Here is a 24,172-nt window from a genome sequence, read left to right on the forward strand (position 1 = left end):
GGCAAACCACCAAGATAAATGATGAAATGATGACAAAGCATCCGTGAAGATTCCAGTCACATCCTTACGAGCTTGACACCCATTACTTACAGCGTACCGGTGGTTAATGGTTAATGCGCAAGTCATGCACGTACCAAGGCGTCTTTGTAGAAGAATGCGTTACTCACACCGGTATCAGTGGTTAATGGTTAATGCGCAAGTCATGCATGTACTAATGCGTCTTCGTAGAAGAACGTTATTTATACTCGAGAACTCAAAACGTGTCTTCACGTCTCTTTCAATGCTGGTGACGACGCCTTATCATCCCGCATATCCGTGGCCACCATAGGAATAGTAAAAAATGTACGTTCCAGTGACGCTCTTTGACAGCTTGGGGTGCACTTATTAAGGAAGGGAGCTGATCATGATGAATGATACCTGCACCGGGTGTGGAGCCGTACGTAAAGCAGGAACACTAAACTGGCTTCTGTTCTCGCCTCGTAGCCATTCTCTCGCCGGTATTTTCGCCGGTGGTATCTGATTGATGATGGATCAGAATCCGTCCAAGCACTTTAGGTAAAATGGTGAAGAAATCAGCTTTCTTGAGTTTGAATTAACCATAGCGCTTGAAGTGGCAGCCGATAATGCATTATCCAGTGAAGCCTTTCAGGCGCTGGTCAGACGCTACCTGGTCGGGACGGCGTGACTCGGGACGAAGAGAAGCCGCCAAAGAGCGTCTTTTACTTTCAAGTGGGGACGCCTTATACGGTGTGCTATATACCACCACCCCAACAGCTTTCGATATTCGATGATCAGTGATATAATAATCCAGTCAGCGTCTACAAGGAATCTACCGTGAGTCCGTAGAGTCATTATCCCAGTGCCTTCGTCTGTTAGTAAAATAAATACAGTCCAGATCCGGTGGACTCGACATGTTATCCAAAGAGATCCAAATTTAAATCAGAGTAATGGTCCCGGAGACAGCAGCTAACACCAAAGAATATACGAAGAACGGACGTAATCTCCATGCTGCACTAGTGCTGGTCTCATTGGCCACACTAGCGCTCGCAGTCACCGAGGTTAGAACAGGACCAACGCTGGGCGTGGGCGCAGATCCATTCGCACCATTTAACGCAAGAACTGTTTCTGACAGCGTCGCAAAACCGACAGAAGGAGGGCTATAGCGAAACACAGAGTATACACTTTTCTATGAGGATAAAGTCAGCAACAAAATGTTTATCAGAAACCAAGTCGCTGGAGAGTAAACATACGAGGAATGTATCGCCTATGACCCAAGGGGTTGAGCTGGTGACCTCGTAAAATGCACCAAGACATGACGAGCCGTTCGAATCGATGTAAGCGTATCGGAAATCAGAAGAATTTATAAACCAACTCGGTCCCCCAAAGGAAATCGACACGTTCACTTGAGTATCACATGCTAGGGTTGGTGTAAAGTCATCAGTAAGGCCGAGGTAAAATAAGGACACGGTCGTACGATAACTATAGAAACCTTCTAGTCCTACACAGGGCTGCGAACCTGGAATTTGTGCATAAATGGCTTGAATTTGTGCACTTGGGCCTACAACAAGGCTCGTCCCAGTATCGATGGCGCCATAGGCTGAGCCGGTAGGAATCTCAATCGAAGTATTTTGCACGGTAATGGCTTACAAATCTTCCGCTCAGAAGCGCAATATGAAAGGTCAAATGAACGCACATGTAATAGGCAAAGCCCAATATGGAGCCAGATTATCCAAGATTGGCTGATAATCAATATTACCGACATATAAACTGTCGTTGAGAAAACCTAGGAGCACGGAGAATGAACGATGAATGGGTATCTCCATTTGAAACTTAACATCGTCGTACCCATCGTGAAAGTACCTCCTGGCCTAGTTACATTACTCGCGCTTGGGGGATAACTGCAAAATACCGGTGTAGCTTTTGACGGTGGATACCAAGCCAACTCACTGAGAAATTTGAAAAGCCATGACGGGTGAATCCCAGACGCCGCTATCTGCCAGAGTTTGCCAGAATGGCATTGGATCACCTGGCTGTTGCCATCCGAGCCCAACAAGCCCAGAAACGGGACAGTTTGCTAAACGTACTGAAGTAGAATTGACTATACCTGTCGTTTTCAAAATGAGTTAAACATACGTACAGGTCATAATAGTATGAATTATACGAACCAAACATTTGCTTTTCGACTGCAAATCCTGCCATTTGTACAGTGTCTTGAGCATACATCCCAGAGACAGTCCCGCTACCATATGAACTAGAGAAAGGATCCGACAGATTCTGTGATGTCGACGACAGCGCAGTGTTATAGGGCACAACTTGTGTACCGTCGATATCGCAAGGCGTGGCATTCACCCAAAGGAGACTGGTTCGAAGTTGAGTTGGTGAGAAAACAGAAGTGGCCGATACGCACGATGAGCCAGTATCAAGTGTCACATCGAATAAAGCGGGTGGGGTGCCAATAGCGAGTGATGCGAAGTAGCTGGAGGGAGATTAGGACGGTTCTACAGAAAATACACGAAAAACGACCTAATATCATCCCCCTGATTTCCAACCCTAAGGAGATTTTGTAAGTACTACACCCCAAGAAGCCTCAGAGATCTCACAAGTCTGTCCCCGAACTCCTCCTGGAAGGTTGTGACGTTGTACCTCCATACTTAGCTAAAACTGCGTTTCTCAGATTCCTAGCCCGAGATTCCCACCCTTCGTTGCTGGAAATTGGAGAAGGTCGCTTTTGTAGCTTGACGGTCTGTCCCGACGTTGAATATATAAGTGGAGAATCTGCGACAGCTTTCAACAGAAGAGACGGCAGGGCAATAAGCACAAGAACTACTTTTCCCCACATTACCAGAGAATGGGAACTGGAGTCGTTCACATTGCGAGTATTGAACGTTATGTTTATATAAGAATGCAGTGAAATAGTTAGAACGTTCTCACAGGACACAGTATCGTCGAATTTGACCAGTTCAACAAGCGCTGTGATCGTGATGGCCTAGATTCGGATTCTATTTCCCTAGCCCCTGAAGCCATATTGGTCGACAATTATACATCAATCAGAAACTTGAAGCACATCCATCAAACCAAGATGATATGTGACATTCAGGTCGAACTTGAACGTTTGAACGTTGAACCGTGTCAAGTACATGTCGAACACGAACAAGAACAGACCATAATCGCGGAGTTGTTACGCGGTGCGCCTCGTCCACCCTACCAATAACCAATCACAGGATTTCGCTGTTAGGAAGTAGTTAGAACCACACAGCTGATCTGACGCTATTGAGAATACAGACAATCATATGAAAAATCCATAATTATGAGATGGATTCATATCAACGGCGCATCCTTGGGAATGCTGATCAACAACGGCTGTAACATACACACGCTGTTTGCTCTGGAGCACAGTATCGTGGTCAATAATGCTGCTTCTATGATAGTCCCAATCAACGTTTGCTAATAGCGCTATCCCAGTTTGACACAACGTGAAACACGTATCAGCATCTATTGAACGTCGAGGGATATCGTCTTCTATGTCAACCACGACTCAATGACACGATGACTGTGCCACCGACAAGGAATATGTTGATTAATTCGTATCTCTGGTTGATTTATGAGCGGAGACAGATTGATGAGTTCCGAAAAAAGAAACAAACAGACAAATAGGACTTGTGACATGGTTAATTTATGAGTATTGATACATTCCAGAAATTGACAAGGTCTCGAGCAATTTACCTGACCGTGAATTTGCTACTGGCACATGTGAGTGATCAGTATAGTATTCACGAGATTTATACCCACTTACGTTAAATAAAAATGACTCGTTCGAAAATTTCTACCCCTACAGTCGCTCTTAATGACCCCCATCTATTTCAGCGGTAGGCTGACTGTGACTACCATTTGATCCAACGAGACTAACATGTTGATGAGCCATAGACTTCCTGTATTCCACTAGCATTTCTATACTGATCATCTTCAGCCCCCAACGATCTGCGAATGCCCTACAATCGTCCCTTCGCGCCATGGAGCCCTGTTCGTCGTCATTGACCAGTTCGCACAGCACGCCTCCAAGAGGCTGATTGGTCAGCATGCAAAGGTCGACGCCAGCCTCGGTGTGGCCTTTTCGAGTAAGTACTCCACCTTCGCGTGCACGAAGAGGGACAAGATGTCCGGGTCTGGTGAAGTCGCTGGCATCGGCAGACGGAGAAACCAGGGCACGCGCAGTAAGGGAACGATCATGTGCGGATATACCGGTGGATGTTTCTGTTCGTACAAAAAGACATTATTGACAAATAGTACAGTACACGCAGTATAGACTCACTATGCTTGTAGTCTACGGTTACGGTGTAAGCTGTTCTATATCTTTCTTCATTTTGGGGTACCATCATAGGAATATCCAAACTTTCTAGCAGTTGGCCTGGCATCGATATACAAATATATCCACTGTTGAAAGGAGGAGTGAGAACCGGGTCGCAAAACAGAATGAAGATGCGCTTGTACCTCGTGTGCTTTATCATCCACGCCATTTTTTCTGTGGTACATTGGCTAGCGGACATGATCAGATCACCCTCGTTTTCCCTATTTTCATCGTCCATTACGACCAAAAATCCCCCAGAGGCAAATACAGCCAGAGCTTCATCTATAGGGTCGAATGCAAACGAAGTCCTTTTGGGTCCATCGGTCACTTGTTTCGGGGGCAAGCGATAATCTTGATGCAGAGAAGACTCGAGATGCTGGTGAGCTATACTTGTAACGGCTTCGCCGGAGGCTGAGTGTACCATATTGACAATTGTAAGGTTCGGGACTGAGGATATGGATGACGATTTCGGTAATAGTGTATATATGCAAACTTCGGAAACAAGATGTTATGCTGGCGGGCTCACAGGATGGTTGGTCATACACAAACACGAGAATGAGGATATTTGCGTGCGTTCCTGTGTAATCTTTGAATCATAGACCGATGTGATCCGTGTCCATGGTAAGTGAAAGTACGGAGACGAAACGGCTTTCCTCTGCCAAAGTCCTTTTTTCCATTGACTCAGCTGTAATGCCGCTGCCTAGCCGCCACCCAAAAGCCGAAGCCGTGCCGAAGCGAGGCAGACGTGGGCATTCGGCCATTTGCGGAAGAGCGAACCGGAACAGCTGCCTACAATTTTTGAGCGCAACACGGCCACATCTTCCGCATCCTCTTCCTCTCTCACTTCGAGCCTCTTTACTCCCCCGCTTCGACTTGGACAGGACATCCCAGTCAAGCAGCCCTAGAACATCACTTAGAGTCTTATAACTCAGGCTAATATATTCACGATGTCGCATTTGGCACCAACTGGTAAATGGGATGCCAGGTAAGTTGCTCGTCGCGTCAACTCGGCATTTTTTTAAAACTCACTTTTCTTCAAGGTACCTTGGCCCCGTTCCTCACGACTCTTCATATTATGCAAAGTGCATGCTCGGTGGTGTCCTTGCATGTGGTATCACACATGCTGGTATCACTCCTCTCGATGTTGCCAAGTGCAACATGCAGGTATGTTCATATCAACCTTATACAACCTTTTCTTTCTTGACGAATTATACGCAGGTCGACCCCGGAAAATACAAAGGTCTCACTTCTGGTATCGCCACTCTCCTCCGAGAAGAGGGTCAGACTGGTATCTGGAAAGGTTTTGGTCCCACCTTTGTCGGCTACTCTCTCCAGGGAATGTTCAAATACGGTCTCTATGAGGTTTTCAAGGATCTATACATGAACCTTGCAGGTGAAGAGATTTCAAACCAATACAAACCTGCCATCTGGCTTGCTGGTTCCGCTTCTGCTGAGGTCTTCGCCGATATCGCCCTTTGCCCTCTTGAAATGACCAAGGTCAAGATTCAAACGAGTCCTAGTGGTACATTCCCTACTGCTTTCGGTGCTGCCCTGTCCCAGATGAGCAAGACTAAAATCGAAACGCGTTATCCTTTCGGTTCGCTCGTTCCTTTGTGGTCGCGTCAGGTCAGCGCTATTCCGCACCTGCACTTGGCAATTTTGACTGACATATTTTGTTTTTGTAGATCCCTTACACCATGGCCAAGTTCTTCTTCTACGAGAAGATCGTTCAACTCTTCTACACTCACGTCTTCACTGAACCCAAGGATAGTTACACCAAGACCACTCAACTTGGAGTTACTTTCGCCTCTGGTTACATCGCTGGTGTAGTTTGCGCCATCGTCTCGCATCCGGCTGATTCTATCGTCTCCTTACTTGGTAAACCCGCGAACAAGGGCAAGAGCTTTGGACAAATCGCCTCTGAGGTTGGTATCGTTGGTCTTGCCACCAAGGGTCTCGGCACTAGGGTTCTCATGATCGGTACTTTGACTGGTAAGTCTTATAGGTGTGAGATCATCGACTTGTTGCTTATACCTTTTTGTAGGCTTCCAATGGTGGATCTACGACTCATTCAAATCCTCCATGGGTCTCGGTACCACTGGTGGAAAGTAAACACGGCCTCACTGAAAATGTTTGTACCAGTGCATCATAACGCATATAATCTGACATTTTTGCTGACCTCTCGCTTGCAGGATATTAATTTGGGACGGACGTTTTTATTGTCACTATTACGACTAGTTTACCGGTTCATATTCGCTCTGGTTCATGTTTACTATTTACCCTTTTTTTTCGTTTTACATTTCTTCCACACAATAGAGAACACGAACGAACATACCCTAAATCCCCCCACTCTAAAACGTTCGCGAGAGCTATTCATGTTCATCGAAACTTGAAGGTTTGATTAAGTGGCCATTTTGGTCGGGTCGAAAGTTCTGCGCAAATTAGCTGACGTCATTCATTCGTTAAAAATGAAGAACAAGGTAACAAGCTAAATAGTCTCCTTTAGCCGACCAACATATTGATATGAAAGTCGATATCAATAATACAACTGGAAGGTAAACATGGACGGAGATCATCGAATGTCATTACTGTGGTACTTGAGATCTGATAGCGCCCATCGTGCATTATTCACAGTGGTGCGAGTTTCACGTTTATTACTGTGATGTTCCTTGTTGACCTTCTTGTTCAGCATCAATGATCACCCTGGAAAGACTCATGGATACGCCTTTATACATATCTCTTTCAAATAGGCTATGGCCGAGCTCTGAGCGCTGAGGCCTGAGCGCTGGCAATGATCAGGGAACTATAAATGTTTTCAAAAGACACCTGGAGGCACTGCTAACGCTAGCAAGCCGTAATGCGTTACCCGTAAGTCATGGCAGCAATACGGCTGGTAGCGGTGGAAAATATTCACCGAGGAATCCACAAGGTGCCCGCAAGAAAGAAAACCACAACACGCAAAAAGAACAAAATGTAAACGTCCTCGAGACGATGGCAGGTTGCGATCATTCGGCAGCCTGGTCGAATTAGCGTGCCGCGCTATATGCGCATTACTGTGGCAGCTCAGGCTTGTAGTCGTCATGAACAGCACCACACATCTCTGCATCATCGAACACGGGGTATTATAACCTCTTGTGGGACGGGCACTGTGTTAGGTGAGACTGCTCTACGGCTCCGAGCATCCTGGAACCTCAGATTGTAATAACTTTCCCTTACCCCTATGATCGTAGATCACCGGATGGCAACACACCGCGACTTCCCTCACGACGGAAGAGACTCTAATAGAACCCACAGCCTTTTCTCCTTTTTCTACGCTTTCCTCGGCCGATGACGTCGAGTAGGTCACCTCCGCAGTCCATTGTCCAGGAGCAGTACTCATCCGCGTCAATGATGCTGCGGACATGCATAGCTTGGAAGCAGAGTTCGGGCTTGGCTCATTGCATTGCTGTCGAGTACATCATGATTTTATGATTTTACGGCTGCGCATGTACAAACAGGGCTTGGAGCTGAAATAGATCTGAAGAGTATTATGGTAGGTTGCATTCAGTTCCACATATGTAGCATGACGGTATCTGATTTCACTATAAACTGCAGAGAAACTACATAACGGTTCGTACGTGTTTATATCTGATTCGGGAAGATCAAACGAAGTCCCAAACGTTTTAATGCAATCCACAAAACATAGGCCAAGGCAGATGGCATGATGCAGAGTAAGCCAGTCTGATATCATGATGGTTTTCAATAAGTACAATAATATTCTGATACAGATAGACTTGATCTAGACTTGATACTGGGACGGCGCAACGCAGGCAAATCCAGACATTCTTCTGTGATGAGGCTTACTGTAAGGTCCAGCTCTCCTATAGATTTCTGTCTAACCCACCCAGAGTTTTGCTATCGTCCTCCTGTGGCCATTGGCACCACAGGCAAGATAACTTTTTTTGCATCAAGCGCGGACAATCCACATTAGCTCAACGTCCAGCGTGCTGGTATGGAGAAAACCTCTGAGCACCCCACCTCCCTGAGGCCTCTCTGAAACCCCTTTCAAGCGAGCTGCTCCAATAAAATGTGTGCTTTTGTCCTTGAGTCTCTGTATCTCTCTTCCAGTCGACCTCTAACGCCTTTTATAGCAGTCACGCAGACGTGCCCAGCAGGCTGCATCCCGTACTGTTTGAAGGTTTCTTCGTTCTCATCCATCCATGTATACCTTGTCCTCAAGGCCCATAATAACGATAACAATAGGAACGCGTTTCTAAGTGGCATCATTGTACTTCATTGCGAGCTCTTCTTCTACTATCCTATTAACAACAGAGCTTTTCCCGACGCCAGTCTCGCCAAATATAATGACATTGCCACTGTCTTTACCTGTTCATGTTGCTTTGACAGTCAGGGTGAAGGTATAGGTTAACAGATGACGGTATACTGACCCACAAGAAAGCCCCAGAGTATAATAAGTACGTTCTTCACTCCTTTACAAGTTTGGTAGTACTGTCATGCTCAGAGGTATATAAGTATCTGAAGCCCCTGAATCGAGGAATTGGCGAGGTCGTCATAAAACATGTAGTTGTCGGTACGACGGCACGAATACAAAAGCTGACGAGAGGAGTTTCGATCAGCCTATGACCTCGGGGTCCTGGGTCTTGTATATTTGGCTTTTCCTACTAAATGCCCAGCCATTTTTTTTGTATTGAACGTCCTCCTCGCGTTGACCCTGAGCTTGTTCTGTTAAACAGTCATGCCAGTGAATATAAAAACTATATGGGGTACTCACATATCGCAATTGTCGTCACGCTGACTCGATGTATATTTATGCACCTAGTCAGCGTGATAACCGCCATTAGCAACCCAGGACTACATTGTGTACACGCTGACTCGATGTATATTTATGCACCTAGTCAGCGTGATAACCGCCATTAGCAATCCAGGACTACATTGTGTAGAGCTGTATAAGCATATCGAGATGGGCTGATAGTACCAGTGGCGGGTTTATCGAGGCAACGGGCCACATGTGAGTCGTTCAGGGGTTCGATCTTTCCTACTATTAAATGGCTGGACATTTTTGTATCGGACGTCAGATTTCCCAGCTCTTCTTGATGATTTGAAGAGCCCCTGATCATGAGCTTGTTCTGTTAAACAGTCGTACCCATAAATATAAAAACCATATGGGGTACTCACAGATCGCAATTATCCTCACGCGGACTCGGTGCATATTGGTACTATGTACCAAGTCAGCGTGATGGCATTAACAGCCTGGGACTACACTGCGTAGCTAAGCTGTACACATAGCGGATGTTGGGATGGTAGGACCAGTACTAGTTCTATGATGGCCGCGGTCTAGATCTCACCGGGCCGGTTCTGTCATTCGCCGTGACGTGCCAGTTGTATCTCAAGTTCCGAGCGAGTCCTATGTCAATGGCAATGGCACTTGGATCCTCGCAAAGCGGAACAGGAGCTCATAGGACTCAGGGAAAGTCTGACCTTAAACACCAATAAAACAATAAGAAAAAAAATGACAAAAATAAATATTTTGCAGTAGTCATGGTAAGCCGGGACGAAGATAAAGAGTTATTGCGCGGCGGATCAAGCAGAGATCAAACTTGGGGGGGGACAACAAGGGAAAGGTTGAAAAAAACGGCGACAGTGACGTGATTGGACGCTGGAAGCGCAATTTTCGCCGTCGTTTCAACATTTCATTGAATCACATCGAGAGTCGCTTATTAATATTGTGATCATAGGCTGTAGGAGATCCGGTTGGTTATGTGGCACACACTGGCAAACTTGAAGAATGCGCTGTGAACACTAATCTGGCCTCAAGTATGGATGACCGTAATTACCACTTTCAAGGTTGCGTCGAAGGGCTCACAAGCTTCGCATTGATATTTAAATATGCGGATCATGCATGGCGAGTAATGTTTTTTTTTTGTCGTTTGTCGTAAGCGTCGATCCCTGGATGAGCGAGAGAGAAATGTCACTAATGAGTAAAAACATGGTTTCATCGCATGTCTGAATCGGATAACTGTCTGATGCGGTCACATATGCGGAGGGAACCGTATATCCTGCTGTGGTATGAAAACGATTAGCTGCTTCGAATTAACTTGAATAAAAGGTTATCTGTAGCATGATGAGGATCTCTATGATAAATGCCAAAACATGCCACAGAGTGCACGACAGTCAATCTTGACGCTTGGAGCTCTAGAAGCCGAATCCGTCCATTATACATGGCCAATATAATTTGAACCTCCATCGTACTGCCTAGTATGAATCACAATGACGCACGTCAAACCAAGTGTTTGAAATTCAAAAGAAGAGGTGACGCACCGGAGTGCGAATATACCGCACCGCATAGACAAGCCCTCCGGTAACTGGCACGAGCATTCCGAAGAAACTTCCGGTTCAGGCAAAAAACTTCACTGTCAACTCATTACACCCGCTTCAAGTTTGACAGCTTCTTTCATTCAACACAAATACCCGGTTCTCCTCGCCCCGGCCAGGTAGCCAAATCCAATCCCGGGATGAAACGCGAAGTCTATTTCAGAGTCTCAGGCTTTGCCAAAGTTGGAGAATGAGAAAGAAGAAAGATAGCAGGAAGATTCTGAATACTGTAGATCCCGTAGATCGTTCAAGTCGATCAGCTTCGCGTGGGTATGGAGATAAAGGATTCAAGGGATCCTTCTGAAAGCAATTTCAAGAGCCCTAACACGTTGCACCAAAGAACGATGACAAGAGAGTGGGAGCATATGCATGTTTGTTACCGACATATGCGAAGGATATTCGAAAGTGCTTCATGTCAGTCCTACCGAAGACACGTTGCAAACACATGTATACGTTTTCCCCACACTACTCACAATGACACAGTGAATGGCGCCAGTTTCCTTCGAAACGAAATGTATCGGTTGATTTCTGCTCACGGTGTCACCAAGGGCTTATTCACCCCACTGCCCGAGACATAAACACAAACATACGATTTGTAGTGACTTATTTTTGGCTTGAATGGATGAAAGGAGAAATTGACAGCTTTGGACAGCGAACGCCAAGGATTGATTGATGGATATTTGGATGGGCGCTGGCTCTGGGTTGAGTTTGTGCAAGTCAACTCGAACTTGATAGGCTTCTATACAGGATTTTCCAGAGTGACATGTAGATTTCACACTAGAACACTCGACGGCCGTTTGCAGCGCAGCAGACTCAGCCCGGGATCTGCGACGACAAGGCCTCCGTGGGTGTTTTTCTTCAGAGGAAGCATGAGAGTCTGCCGCCATGAGGCAAATATCAGTGGCAACATACGAGGTGCCAACTGAACGTTGCTCGGTTCAGAGTCTCGCGAGTACTTCCGCGAGGCGTTCCAGGTGAGCGCTTCTGGGAGAACAAGCTGGTGGGAGATTTGTGATATCATAGAGTAGGTTTTTGATATCAGTTGTGGCCTGTGTTGCGACTTGATAAGACCTGTGCGCCACCGCGCCACTGCAAGGATAGTGATCCGATTTCTGGTTAAAGGAACAAGAGTTATTTGGTATTATGAGAGAAAGAACAACTGGCCCCATTTGAGCGTCATGAGACCAGTGTTCGGCGTGGATTGGGGAATTCAGGGGTAGAGATAAAGAATGCAATGATAGTGGCGTTACACTATGTCCAGTGAGCAAAAGTTACGGTCCGAAGATACTTATGAAGGGACCTGACTTGCTGCCTCCGGCTACAATAGCGATGAGATACACGGCTTAGATGGCACTACAGCCGCAGCAGACCTGGATAGTGTAGCGGTACGGTTCAACAAGCAGCCGCAGCGACAGCGACAGCATTGTGGATTCGGATGGGATGATGGACCGTGAAAGGGCCAACATAGGAGTTACAAAATTATTTTACTCATTTTACGGGATGTTTGCCTGGGCGGGAACGGATCGAACATAATGTGAAACGATCGGATCTGAGCCTGGAAAGGAAAATAAAATATAAAAACAATAATTGCCCTGACTGGATGTGATCACGTGAAGAGTGAAAGCTACAATTACAACCCGGAAGGCTATCCCGACTCGGATTCCATCCAACGCCGCATTGCTTTTGGCCATATAAAGACTCTTGTTCTCTCTCCTCCTTCTTTTTTTTGTTCGCTGTCTTGCCCGCATCCCGTCAACGCGTCTCGTCTTCAGTTCCATCTCACCTCCCATCTCAACGTCGTCCAGAACAACTCCAATCATGTTCTGTTCCACTTATTCGCCTCTCTTCACCATGGGCCTTCTTTCTGAAGGTTCTAGTTCTTCCTCCCGCTTACCACCCCAGACCATTCCCATGAGTCCCAAGCTTGGAAGCGTACGCTCAGACACGCTCTCTTCACCTTCGGGCTCCTCGCAGAAAGTACAGTCGCCCACAGAAGAGGGCTCTGCGTTTTACTTCACGCTTCAGACAGGCAGGGATACCATCGAACTGCGATCGTTTCTCTCCCTAGATTTGGCAGAGCACAACATGCCTCCAACTCATCTCGGTAGAAAACCATCCAATGCCTCGAAATTTACTACCTGGTCATCTGCCTCTGATGCTCTCTCACCGTGAGTATTGCGTTTCAGCGCTCTTCGTCTGTGGCTATACTGATCAGCCGTTCCAACAGACGAGCCGAAAGACCGTTACGAACATTCAACTCTCCTCCTTCTCCCATCCCCACTCTTCGTCGACCCTCTCGCGAGTCGCTGCGTAGCATTCCCTCGCCAAAACCTGCACCTTCTTCCATCCTCCCCGACATCCCTCAGATTCTTGACCGCCCTCCACGTCTGCCGTCTATCCCACCGTCACCGCCTCTCTCGATATTCCCATCCTTGCATCGATCCTCGTCTTCCGCTCCCGCTGCCATAAATATATGCTCTCAAGTTACGTCTCCTTCCCCTCCCTCGCCAAAAGCCTCTTCGTCTGTTCGCTCAGGGTCTATCAGTTCGCGCGACCGACAACGGATCCGAATGGACACTCTGGCATGTCTAGAGGGCCGTTCGTCAGCTGGCGACCACATTCCTAGGTCGCGGCTACGACACAATTTCATGAGCATGAGTGCTGACGAGGACGAGGACACAGAGAACGTCGTGTCTCCCACTTTCCAAATCAACGTTGAGGAATTTGCCGCCGTAGCAGCTGTCGAGGAGGAAGAAGACGTCGTCATCCCGCCTTCTCCCCACAAGCCTCTTGCTTCTCGACTTCTCCCTGCCCCTCGACGAACGCCTGCTCAGCCCCAGTCGCGCAAAAGAGGAAGCACGATAGAGTCCTGGTTCCCGTTGAGGAGCTTCATCGATCTCAAGGAAGATGATCTGCCTTCCTGGAACTGGAGAAGCTTTATCGAGATTGGTGGCGCCTCATAATCCGCCTACGCTCTTTCGACGATCCTCTGTACAAGCTCAAGCTCGGCTACTTGATTTCCTTTTCACGTTTGTATTCCGGCGGTCTTCCTACATGCTGGACATTGTCAAGTTTCTCATCTCGATTCGCTGCACCGCGCTTCAAATATTTATCTTGAACACTCATACAGCCTTTTAAATCATGCATTGTTGTCCAAAAAGATAGTTCACTTTCATCCTTCGTTACTCTTATTGTAGATCATAAATTTTGCTACACTTATCACTACCCTAGGCTTTATACTAATAATGTCTTTCGATTGTTCTTTCATTTCATTCGATGTATGTATATCCACTGTCTGTCTGTATGTCGCATCTCTCCTTAGTTCTTTGCATCCATCAATGCACCGTTGTTCACTGCACTTCGCTGCCACTGGGCTTCTAGCTACGTTTCATGATTTTGAAGGCTATGGTGATGGTGGATCCATGCTATGCTTGCCAAGGATCAACGAAGTCGAACGCTGGTGTTCACGCTTCTCTGTCAACCGTTGCACAACGTTACAACCATGGTGTATGATAAATCAAAACAGTATGTAAAAACACTTAGCCACACGAAGCATCCACATTGATGCGCCATTGACAACGGCTGACTCTCACCTGCAGAATACCCTGAATACAGGTCCTGTCCTCAAACAACCAAAAAGGGAATAGCCATTCCTGCTCGTCGGGACTCGGTGCCTGGCCCTAAGTCGCAATGATACCAGGTATGGAACGTTCTGTTTTGTTTACAAGGTTTTGCCAAACAAACCGCAATGACAATGTGCATGTGCCAAGAATGATGAATATGGATTATCATGGATTTTTTTCGAACCTGAGCCCCGCTCAGCTCGGACAGGGTGCTAGCTCGATATGGCAGCTTTCAATTTTGACTCAGGTTCGAGACGACGCCACCATTGATGGTGGGTGCTGACGTTGGAGTCTTTCATTTCATGTGACGGGTAGTCGCCCTTGCTGACCTAATTCAATATATTGATGATAGTCGATCGATATCTTGTAAATAAGGTCTGCTTCAAAATAACGGTGGCGTGCAGAGTGCCCCCCCTTCGGTCAATACAGCAAAAACACGAACACTATTCAAGCTCCGTTGATTGTCAGCAAGCTCAGCACTCAGCGAAAACTCTATGCTAATCACTATGCCTGCCTCATGTTGGGTCAGACGAAACTGACCATTCGCACCGGCGTACCTCATCCAGGAGGTCACGTCCTTCTGCCTGGGCAGCCTGGACACTGTCCGAGTGTACAGCTATGGCCTTGATGTTCAAGTTGACCATCTCAGCCACCTGTTCTGTTTGGTAAGCCCGATTATTTGTCGTGGTTAAGCTACTCACCTGAGTATTTCCCAAGGCAATGAGAGGGGTTACAATTAGTATAACTGGTGTTGTCGGTAAGTCCTCAACTCCATGTACTGGATTTGTGATTAATCTTGAATTAACAGTAGCAGGCCATAGAAGACAGCCGTTTTGCCACCTCCTGAGCTTGTCATTCTTGTGAAAGCCATTGGCTTTGTTTCAGGTTGTATAGCTGCTATGCCAGCATTAGAATACATGTATCAATGTATCACCAGTATATATTTTTTCGTCTGATTTCACTAAGTCCTTGCTCTATCTATGCAATGCCGAATAGGCCGTTAAGCCGATGTGTGCCGTGCAGTTTTCTCTCTACTTAAAACCACCGAACGGGGGCACCCACCAAATCAGCGTTATATTGGACTAGACTATGTGACGGGCTGGTATCAAATCGATAACTCTGGCCCAGGGTATGTCAGGAACTTCATTTCGTTTTGAAACAGCACAGTAGTAGGTAACCATACCAGGATCTCTACAGCACAGTGTCACTTGTACAGATCTGAAACTACCCCACACGTCCTAACCCAATTGCAAACCGGGGCAAATCTCAGCCATGGATTTTTATCGTCAAGGTGATTGCATACTCTGGGCTGGTACATAGGAGCCGGAAACAGATGCGGTACCTGCCACAGACGTGTCTCGTCTCGTCGATCGCGGTAAGGTTCCAGATTGAAGAAGATTCAAGACCACTGAAATTTCAGCTCTGGCGCATCTGTCATATTAAACAGGAACCCCGGCACCGATCAACCTTTACCTCCATGACACGCACTAGTCAAGGAACGAGATCGGTAGCACCCTCAGACCAGCTTCTCTGTCCAAATGCGAACGCAGTGATCGATCGGCCTGAATGTTCTATTTACTGGCACCCAATAGTTTACCCAGCAGCCCAGACGCAACTGCAGCAGCGGCTGATGATGGCGTAGTAGGTCTTTGAGGTGCCTGTGCCGGTGTAGGCACGTACAGTTGATTTGGGTTTGATGGAGGCCGCGAAGGGTAAGGTGGAGGACGCGAGGGGTATGGTGGAGGGTAATTCGGGGGGTAATTCGGAGTGTTACCCATTGGATGTGGCGAGAGTGGAGGCACTGTGTAGATAGCAGGGTTGCTAGGTTGAGAGGGAGAACGTAGATGTTGCTGTGTTTGATGGCGAGCGTGCGGGTGTGATGAAGATGCTGCGACAGATGGAGGGGCGATCGGTTGCGACTTTGCGAATTTGGATGCATCTGCCGGTGCGGCCAAGATAAGACTCATAGCTGGAATCACACTCAGAAGGCTGCTGCTTACTTTTTGGTTCAGCGTTACTTGTACTTTTTTTATCTTTGTCTTTGTCTTTTTGTTTCGCCTTCTTCTCTTTCTCCTTATTCCCTTTACCACCTTTCTTTTTTGTCCTTTCCATTTCACTTGCGATATTTCCAGTAATATATGCGCTTGAGCTTGGGCCCGTCCGCGGCTGAAGCTCGGGCATGTCTATCTTACTAAGGTGGACAACCAAACTGTTTGGTGGGGTATACTTTTCCGCTTCTTTCCCTTTATTCTTGTTCTTGTCGTCATCCAGGTTGATGATCCTAGGTCCTTTCTTTCCAGGTGTTGGGGTGGTATCGTAGACAACGTACTGATGAAGGTCAGATTCATCCGACAACCCTACAAGTCCAGTGTAAGTTGCACCATGTACGCCCGTGAGAAATAAAACCTACCAGCTTTATGTCGTATCCGTTTTGTCTCTTCAACTACCTGTAGAACTTTAGGAACCTGCGCTGCACTAAAAGAACGAACAGTGATAAAAAGCATCGCATCATCCTGCGAATGAAGGTAAGTAATATAGAGTGTGAGAATTGACGAAGACTTGCGTCAAGCATATTAGCACAGTATCGTGCATAATCGCCTACATTCCCTTCTTCCGTAACTGAAACCTCGTTCACTTCACCTCTCGCTAGCTGCATCTCTACAATTCGCTCTATTCCGGTTTTGGGCGCGGGTTTTGGAGGTGGGGCAGGGGGAGAGAGGACTGTAGGATCTGATGTCTTGCGTGAAGCCGTGCCGAAAAGGGTCTTTGGTGCAGGTGGTATGGCAGAAAGTGTAGTAGCGGCAATTGAGGGAGTAGATGTGTCAGAGTTGGGGTCGTGATAGACATCACTCGCATCTCGGAAGGAGAGTAGAGCGGTGAGTATCACGATTTCCAGACCCTTCCGATCCTCGATGTCGAATCTGAATGCCGAGTAACGATCAAGATCAGACTCTCGAGCCGTCATCACCGTGATGAACGCTACATACCTATTTAGATTATAATCAAGAATTTGGATGGCAGTTGTTTTGATTCTGCCAGGGGGTTCTTTAGTCACCGCGACGAGAACGGGAGGGTCCGGTTTGCGAATCATGAAGCATTCTTCACGTTTCCACTCGAATTCATGGCTATCAGAAAGACGCGATGAGAAAGTAATATTGGCGCCCAATTTAATCACTTACTCTTCCCATTTGAATGCCCACCGGAAAGTCAGCGTGCCGACGAACTTGAGTTCGACTATTTGATTTGGATTATAAAGTTCTAATGTCTTGTGTTTGCTGGTTGCACTTGGAGCTGTGGCAGAAGCCAGCAGAGACTCGGCTATTGGGTCTATTGTTGGCCGCCCGTAGGAAGATGCGAATACGTTAGGGCAAGATCAAGGTCTCGACGATAAGACAACATACCGTAGACTTCAATTTTATACACTTGCCCGGGAACACGCTGTTTCCTGTAGTGCACGTTCCCTGAGGGGTCCACGAGGTCCAGTATCAAGCCACTGGAATCGGATTTGTTCGGTATAACATGAAGGGTGAACAGGTTCTGGTCGAGACTCATGGCACAATGCTGTATTGATCAGAAGCTCTTCCAGAGAGCTATATTTTAGGGTATGATTTTGATGATTGGTATGTTCCTAACGAGCAGGCCAGTCCAGACTAGTGTATGAAGCAGGAGGAGAGTGATATGATGGATTCAGAAGCAATGGTGTAGCTTTTCAGTGGTTTATGCGTTGAGCTGCGGTGTATCAAGTGGTGGGAAGCATCAAAAAAGCACAGGGAAACTTACTGCGGCGGTATATATGGTTCCTTTGAGTACTCTGTAGTCGGTGTGTACTGCGATGATGCTGTGTATGAATATGGTGAAGAGTGACCGACGTTCCCACGGTGCTTACTTGCTGTTATGGCCAGTTCTTCAAACTGAACGAGAGCATGCTCAACACATCTACAATTGCGTAAGTACATATAGATGGATTTCAGTTGCCTTCAAGTTTGGAAAATCATGTAAATGAAATTAGAGACGTAACGAACGACTACGAGATGGGTGGGCTATGGGGTTGGCGCTTTCCTTCCACTGCACTCCTATAAATGCAAACATCCAGGTGTCGAGGTTACAATTCCTCCTAGCATCAGTCAGGACTTTTCTCAAGGATTCGCTATGGTAGCATGACGTAGCGGACTCAGGCTTTCAACGTTGTGTCGCCTTCCAACATCTCGATATTTCGTCGACGTATTCTCAGAGGATGATTTAGAAATTACACAAATATATATAAAGGTCCATCTTGCACAAGATCAATTTGAACTATCTCATCATAACGCCGGACTTTCAGTGGCATTTTCCTCATGTGGCCCTCAAATTGTTTTTTGCGTCGCTAATAACTTCATTGCTGGAACTGTGCCATGTCTACTGGGGGTTTTTCTTTTCTTTCTTTTTTTCTTCTCTTCCGACATTCGAGGACATCGAGGATGTTCCCCCAGATACACGTACTTATATCGAAGTTAGGAAGACTATCAATCCTACCTTGGCACGATATCGTCATTGGTTCTTCCTCGTACTGGAACTATCTTACGATAGGATTCGACGATGGTACGCGAATTGGAAACTCCTGAACTATCACTACCCCGTGACACTTTCCAGTTGTGGGAAGCAAAAGCTATTCAGACCATCCACAAACACAATACAACTATGAGATGTTTTCGAGGGTATAAAATATATGGCTGGGTCCTCGTCCTCCTCCGGTATCAGTAAAAGGTTGTTTAATTACAGTATATATTACTTGCATACAGATGATCATGATCGTTGTACCGCCAACGCCGTTCACAACACACTATGATCCACCTCGTTAATTTTCTGTACAATTATCTCCGCCTCCTGCTTCGGGATCCCACACTGCTTCCTCAACGCATTTTGCATGTCATGTTTGGGCACTGGTTGAGGAGCAAGGTTTTGAATGTGCCGCGCAACCCATTTGTAAGCGTCTGAAGCTGAAATAATTACCAGAAAGGGTCGGGTATAGATGAATTCATTTTTTCCAAAGAATTCATGGGGCTAACTCCGCCTGAAATTCCGATGCGTGTTATCGAACTGACCAGACACAGCTATTAGTCTCTTTACGCCCACGCTATGTCTCGCTCTACTCAACCTGCCGACGACTACAACGATGATCTTGATGATATCGACGAATTTGACGAGAATGGGATGCCTGGAGGCCCCCTGACCATTAAGTGGACATCGGAACGTACAGATCGTCTCCTGGATTGGTTGGAACAAAATGTTCAGAAACGACATCTGCTCTTCTCCAACTCCCAGGAAGATGCCAACAAAGAGAGTAGGAAGAAGGGTCAGGCAAAGTTGAGCAAGGTTACGATACATGGGGAGATAGCTCAATTTGTATTCAGTGGAGATAGGGATCCAGTCATACGCAGCACTCTCAAAGCCAATCCGGGAAGGTTTGCAAAAGCTGTCGATAACCACATTGCCTCGTACATTGTCCCTCACATCTATTCAAGTCAGGCCAACTCATAACTTTCTGTTCAGACTCAAGAAAAAATACCGTCAATCTTGTACAACGCTGGGTCATACTGGAGCTGGTCTCACTTTTGACCAACTAGAAGGGAACCCCGACTACAAAGGACCAATTGGTGCGTTCCTACATTAGTTCAGGTCGCCTTTTCCTTTGAGTAGCACAAACCACTGACTATTTGCATTATTTATAGGCGTGATCACTACAAAATTCAAGATCTTCAACCGTCTGCATGGCTTTTGGCAGAAAATCCCCAACTATAATCCGTTCACAACATCGTCAGATCCAGACCAGGATCACGAGGCGCAGGCATTCGATATGTTGTTCCCAAACAAGCGTAGCCGGAGTTGAGCTGACCATCATGCAGCAAGTGAACCCGCAATGCAGGTCCACAATCAGCTACCTCAACAACCTCTCCCCCAGAGCCATGGGTATGAGGATTATCAGCATTTCCAGAATGACAACTTTGTCCACCAACCGTTCAATCAATTCGCTCAGTTCAGTCAAATCCCTCCGCATATCAACCATCACAGTAGTTCTCTCGCCAATTCTGGCATGGTATCTTCAGCTTCTTCCTTGCCAAACAATTCATCACTACCTTCGCTACCGTCTATCGCAATTGATCCTAGTTTTTTTGACCCAAACGCCGCCAGCCTTTTCCCAGGAGCATACCATCAATCCCTTTCTTCACTTTTCCAGATGAACCATTCTTCCCACTCTTTCGGTTCTTCATTTGACGATATGCAGCCTCGAGGTCTCCAAGGTTTAGAAGTCGGACATCTACAAGTGCGTGATGTACCATTTCAAGATATACCCTTCCAGCTTCCAAGTTCTCCTGTCTCTGGATCCGTGTCTGGACACTCTGGTTTCTTTATGAACCAGGCTCCCGCTTCTCCCGCCTCGGGCCACTCCAGCTTCTACGCAAGCGTACCTCCAGGCTCTCCATCCTCTGGCCAGTCTGGCTTCAGTGCAAATCCCAGCGTGAACCTCGTTCCTCTCTCACCTAACCCTGGCTTCTTTGCGAACCTTCCCCCGTCTTCTCCCATTTCTCGCTTGGCCTCACCTCCTCCCCCCGTCCCATCTAAGCTTACTGCAACTGCGCCCGCAAAGATTGTCAAATCGGGAAAACGGCCATCTGCTGTGACCGTCAGAGAGACACTCCGGGCCCAGTTAGCAACATCGTCAGGCAACGAAGTGAGCACAGAGCGTCTTATCACCACAGACAGAAGGGTCAGTACAAAGGACGCTGGGACCCCACAGTCTGCAAAGGTGGACGACAGGCCACGTAAGCAGCCACGATCTCATATTGAGGACAATGTGTCCTTGATGCAGAAGGTGATGGAGCCTGTTGCGCAGGCTATGCAAGGACAGCAAAGCCTTGCACAGGAGGCACTCCAAGTTAAGGGAGGTAAGGTAGCCGTGAGGCATGCGAAGTACACAGCCATAGCAGAACGTGCACGCAGCGACAGGCGGTCGAAAGATAAGGAAGCCACTGTGTTGGAACACGAACAGTTCAAGGAGAAGCTGCAGTTAGTTAACAGAAGTCAGGTACAAAGGGAACGAGAACAGCGACAACATGAGAAGGACATGTTTGAAATGAAATTCAAACTCATCCAAGCCGTCAAGGATATCCCTGGTGTGGATAGTAGCATCATCTCTTCCCTTCTCGCCAACAACTCTACCTCGCCTGCTCCCTCTTCACTGGTGTCCAATTTCTTTGAGCAGTCAATTTCTGGCCCTGTTGCTTCCTCTTCCACTTCCATATCCACCTCTGCTTTCAATTCTCGTGTATTGGACAATTATAAAGATTACAGCGGTGATGATGACGCTGATGATGACGCTGATGACAATGAAGACTCAATGGCAGTTGATGGGGGGTTGTACGAGTGACATCATACTATCATGCTTGTTCTGAATCATCGCTATCTCTGTACTATCTTATTTTTTGTATGTTTGTTGAGCAATCATAGTGTTGTGGTATTTGTGAACAAAGTATTACATTCAATGTTTACAGGTTCAGTCTACATAAAGATGACTAGAAAAAAGTCCCAGCATTAAACGATGACGAAGTAACTGACCCTCGGGTATATTCACCCCATCAACGACACGAGGTGCTTCTGGCAACTCACAGGCAACAGCTATATCGTCAGGTACATCCTCGGAAGCTTCGCCCTGATTGTCATCTCGCCCATCATGGTTGTCAAACCCGCCATCATCATTCCACCTTTCAGCACTGTTGTCGCCTTCTATAAGAATCACCAAGTTGTGCAAAATAAAACATGAACATAGCCACATAACAGCCCACTGATGCCTCTGGTGTGAACTGATTTGTATCCTGAGTTCTCGCAGAGATTGAAATCGGCCCTTGAGTAAGCCGATTGCATGCTCCGATCGGATCCGAATACGTGAGAGGTAGTAGTTATAGTGGCGCTCGCTTTGCGTAAGGTTACCATTTGTGGGACGCTTAAACGGCGCCACACACCATTTTTGGAGGGGGTATGCCGAGTCTGCCCACAGCCACTCGCCTTCGTCTAGAAATGCTGTGTGATCGCGAAAGATCTGAGTGCTTTCAAATGCATAGGAGTCGTGGACGCTGCCTGTATGGCCCAGACCGTAGTCAACTATCCGTAGATTGTGCGGCAAGATAACGATCTGGGATTAATTAGTCAATATCTGTATGTAATATTTGTGATCGGGACAACGCACCTGAGCGTTTAATGAGTAATTTGATGAACGATCGTACCAGGCCTCGCCAAAATGGCTTGGCTTTTGGAACAGCAGGAATGTTGTCCCATCTACTGAAAGCCAGCCGTTTTGCCATGATGGGCAGACCTTTGACCCTGCATAAGCTTTAGCTTTTATTTTTTCCTCATTTGTTGGTTTGCACATAACCATGTCATGCAGGGAAATGAGCGCGACAACCACCTGCTTAGTCAATAGCGCTACTGTGCCGGCTGATACTCCAGCCCATTCGGCTACATCATCGCATGACACAGCATTCCCGTAATGTCCGGCCCGAACAAGAAATATGGCGAGCTGGAGGGAAACAGCGTACTGGGGGTTGTTGGACTCGTTATGAAATATTGGGTGGTTCTCGATCAGGGTCATGATTGCATCAAAAGTTGCCGGAAGCACGCGGAGCTTACGCGAGAAATGGCGGGTGTTGTTATGGCGAGCCCACTCAAGCAAGCCAAGTTGGGGCTGCTGAAATGCAGGTGCTTTGGGAAAAGAAACCCTGGTCTCTTCCACCGTTTTGTGTAGCATCATGTATACTACGGATGTGACCTGCATAAGTGTGAGCTGAGTGATTGGATGTGATTGATACCCCATATCCTCAGCATCGTTGTCCTCACCACCCTCTGACTCTCAATCAGATTCTCGATCCGACTCGCCTATGCCGTCAGACCCGCCGCTAAGCGATAAGCTATCCAAATTGAGCCCCAACCCCAACTCTGATCCCACATTGGAGCTAACCGAGTCGCTGGAGTCGGAATTACTTGATGATGACGTTGAAAGGCCGATAGACAACTGGGCCGGTTGTTTCAGGGAGGCTAGCAAGTTGTTAAGTAGCATCGTTTGTGAGTTGATGAATAAACTGTTGAGAGCATTGAGATGCTGATCGCGGATTGTAGGACAGTGTCGACTCATAGTTACGATGTATTTGTGGGGGGGAGGCTCAATCTGATCTGATTTTATATATATACAACCTTTGTAGTCTGACTTTGTATATCTGATCGAGAATTCATCTATACCCGACCCTTTCTGGTAATTATTTCAGCTTCAGACGCTTACAAATATCCACTTTTCTTTTTTTCAGGCTCCTGAAAATATTTCAGCGTTTACTTCGAACGACGCTATTTTCTCTTGCAATGCACGGCGGCTAAATAGGCCACGTGTATCAGAAAACATTATTTTTGCACAGGAATGTCATTTTGCAATCCTGTGTGATAAGACAGGCACTGCCCTATCACGATGTGGCGACTGGCGTAAAGCGTACATTTCCGTCAATTATAAACCTCGCCAATCCTCGTGGTTTGAGATCAGTTGTAATTAAAGATGGAAAGGAAGTGATAGCATCCTAATCATACTCGCAAGTATATCCTCAAGTCGTTCGGATCTAGATAAGATAGAGGGTCTCAGAACTCGCAAATGAGTCTAAGTATATTCAAGTAAGTACCTAGATAAGATAGAGGGTCTTTACTAATGGTTAGCTAGGTATTCGAAAGGGTATAACATAAGGGTCTCACCTCAGAACTTGCGAATGAGTCTGAGGTGCTACGTGGCAACCAGGCCACTTTATAGGTAAGACAGAAGCAA

The 24,172-nt window shown here is 46.8% G+C and overlaps 11 protein-coding genes across 11 annotated transcripts; 5 read left to right on the plus strand and 6 right to left on the minus strand.

Annotated features, from left to right (window-relative positions):
- Nucleotides 1-934: 934 nt before the first annotated feature.
- On the minus strand, nucleotides 935-2,839 carry SERLADRAFT_441879 (uncharacterized protein; the record flags this gene model as incomplete). The annotated part of the gene is made up of 10 exons (XM_007322438.1): nucleotides 935-1,186; nucleotides 1,251-1,417; nucleotides 1,475-1,642; nucleotides 1,694-1,783; nucleotides 1,846-1,898; nucleotides 1,948-2,104; nucleotides 2,166-2,359; nucleotides 2,408-2,476; nucleotides 2,524-2,550; nucleotides 2,601-2,839. 10 exons carry the CDS (start codon nucleotides 2,837-2,839, stop codon nucleotides 935-937), a joined length of 1,416 nt encoding a protein of 471 aa, XP_007322500.1.
- Nucleotides 2,840-3,646: 807 nt separating this feature from the next.
- SERLADRAFT_476807 (uncharacterized protein) lies at nucleotides 3,647-5,002 on the minus strand (the record flags this gene model as incomplete). Its single annotated transcript, XM_007322439.1, has 4 exons — nucleotides 3,647-3,738; nucleotides 3,794-4,251; nucleotides 4,310-4,431; nucleotides 4,489-5,002. The coding sequence occupies 3 exons, from the start codon at nucleotides 4,767-4,769 to the stop codon at nucleotides 3,842-3,844; spliced, it is 813 nt and encodes a 270-aa protein (XP_007322501.1).
- Nucleotides 5,003-5,171: 169 nt separating this feature from the next.
- On the plus strand, nucleotides 5,172-6,753 carry SERLADRAFT_476813 (uncharacterized protein; the record flags this gene model as incomplete). The annotated part of the gene is made up of 6 exons (XM_007322440.1): nucleotides 5,172-5,330; nucleotides 5,386-5,509; nucleotides 5,564-5,971; nucleotides 6,031-6,337; nucleotides 6,390-6,476; nucleotides 6,538-6,753. 5 exons carry the CDS (start codon nucleotides 5,293-5,295, stop codon nucleotides 6,455-6,457), a joined length of 945 nt encoding a protein of 314 aa, XP_007322502.1.
- Nucleotides 6,754-8,156: 1,403 nt separating this feature from the next.
- SERLADRAFT_476815 (uncharacterized protein) lies at nucleotides 8,157-9,604 on the minus strand (the record flags this gene model as incomplete). The annotated part of the gene is made up of 4 exons (XM_007322441.1): nucleotides 8,157-8,710; nucleotides 8,773-9,067; nucleotides 9,117-9,465; nucleotides 9,521-9,604. One exon carries the CDS (start codon nucleotides 8,609-8,611, stop codon nucleotides 8,390-8,392), a length of 222 nt encoding a protein of 73 aa, XP_007322503.1.
- Nucleotides 9,605-12,628: 3,024 nt separating this feature from the next.
- On the plus strand, nucleotides 12,629-13,680 carry SERLADRAFT_373313 (uncharacterized protein; the record flags this gene model as incomplete). The annotated part of the gene is made up of 2 exons (XM_007322442.1): nucleotides 12,629-12,885; nucleotides 12,945-13,680. 2 exons carry the CDS (start codon nucleotides 12,629-12,631, stop codon nucleotides 13,678-13,680), a joined length of 993 nt encoding a protein of 330 aa, XP_007322504.1.
- A 1,069-nt stretch (nucleotides 13,681-14,749) lies between these two features.
- On the minus strand, nucleotides 14,750-15,288 carry SERLADRAFT_399473 (uncharacterized protein; the record flags this gene model as incomplete). The annotated part of the gene is made up of 3 exons (XM_007322443.1): nucleotides 14,750-15,005; nucleotides 15,058-15,097; nucleotides 15,152-15,288. The coding sequence occupies 3 exons, from the start codon at nucleotides 15,157-15,159 to the stop codon at nucleotides 14,856-14,858; spliced, it is 198 nt and encodes a 65-aa protein (XP_007322505.1).
- Nucleotides 15,289-15,380: 92 nt separating this feature from the next.
- Nucleotides 15,381-16,440, minus strand: SERLADRAFT_476821 (uncharacterized protein; the record flags this gene model as incomplete). The annotated part of the gene is made up of 2 exons (XM_007322444.1): nucleotides 15,381-16,279; nucleotides 16,341-16,440. The coding sequence occupies one exon, from the start codon at nucleotides 16,277-16,279 to the stop codon at nucleotides 15,857-15,859; it is 423 nt and encodes a 140-aa protein (XP_007322506.1).
- On the minus strand, nucleotides 16,393-18,025 carry SERLADRAFT_476822 (uncharacterized protein; the record flags this gene model as incomplete). The annotated part of the gene is made up of 6 exons (XM_007322445.1): nucleotides 16,393-16,697; nucleotides 16,751-16,853; nucleotides 16,904-17,261; nucleotides 17,328-17,465; nucleotides 17,520-17,667; nucleotides 17,742-18,025. Coding segments are annotated over 6 exons (1,203 nt in total), but the record flags the coding sequence as incomplete, so codon positions are not given.
- A 1,430-nt stretch (nucleotides 18,026-19,455) lies between these two features.
- Nucleotides 19,456-20,206, plus strand: SERLADRAFT_441884 (uncharacterized protein; the record flags this gene model as incomplete). Its single annotated transcript, XM_007322446.1, has 3 exons — nucleotides 19,456-19,814; nucleotides 19,870-19,973; nucleotides 20,049-20,206. 3 exons carry the CDS (start codon nucleotides 19,456-19,458, stop codon nucleotides 20,204-20,206), a joined length of 621 nt encoding a protein of 206 aa, XP_007322508.1.
- Nucleotides 20,207-20,236: 30 nt separating this feature from the next.
- On the plus strand, nucleotides 20,237-21,745 carry SERLADRAFT_441885 (uncharacterized protein; the record flags this gene model as incomplete). Its single annotated transcript, XM_007322447.1, has 1 exon — nucleotides 20,237-21,745. One exon carries the CDS (start codon nucleotides 20,237-20,239, stop codon nucleotides 21,743-21,745), a length of 1,509 nt encoding a protein of 502 aa, XP_007322509.1.
- A 1,504-nt stretch (nucleotides 21,746-23,249) lies between these two features.
- SERLADRAFT_441887 (uncharacterized protein) lies at nucleotides 23,250-23,624 on the plus strand (the record flags this gene model as incomplete). Its single annotated transcript, XM_007322448.1, has 3 exons — nucleotides 23,250-23,433; nucleotides 23,493-23,512; nucleotides 23,571-23,624. 3 exons carry the CDS (start codon nucleotides 23,250-23,252, stop codon nucleotides 23,622-23,624), a joined length of 258 nt encoding a protein of 85 aa, XP_007322510.1.
- Nucleotides 23,625-24,172: the final 548 nt, after the last annotated feature.

This window comes from Serpula lacrymans (assembly GCF_000218685.1).
Source record: "Serpula lacrymans var. lacrymans S7.9 unplaced genomic scaffold SERLAscaffold_13, whole genome shotgun sequence".
Classification (NCBI taxonomy): Eukaryota; Fungi; Basidiomycota; class Agaricomycetes; order Boletales; family Serpulaceae; genus Serpula; species Serpula lacrymans.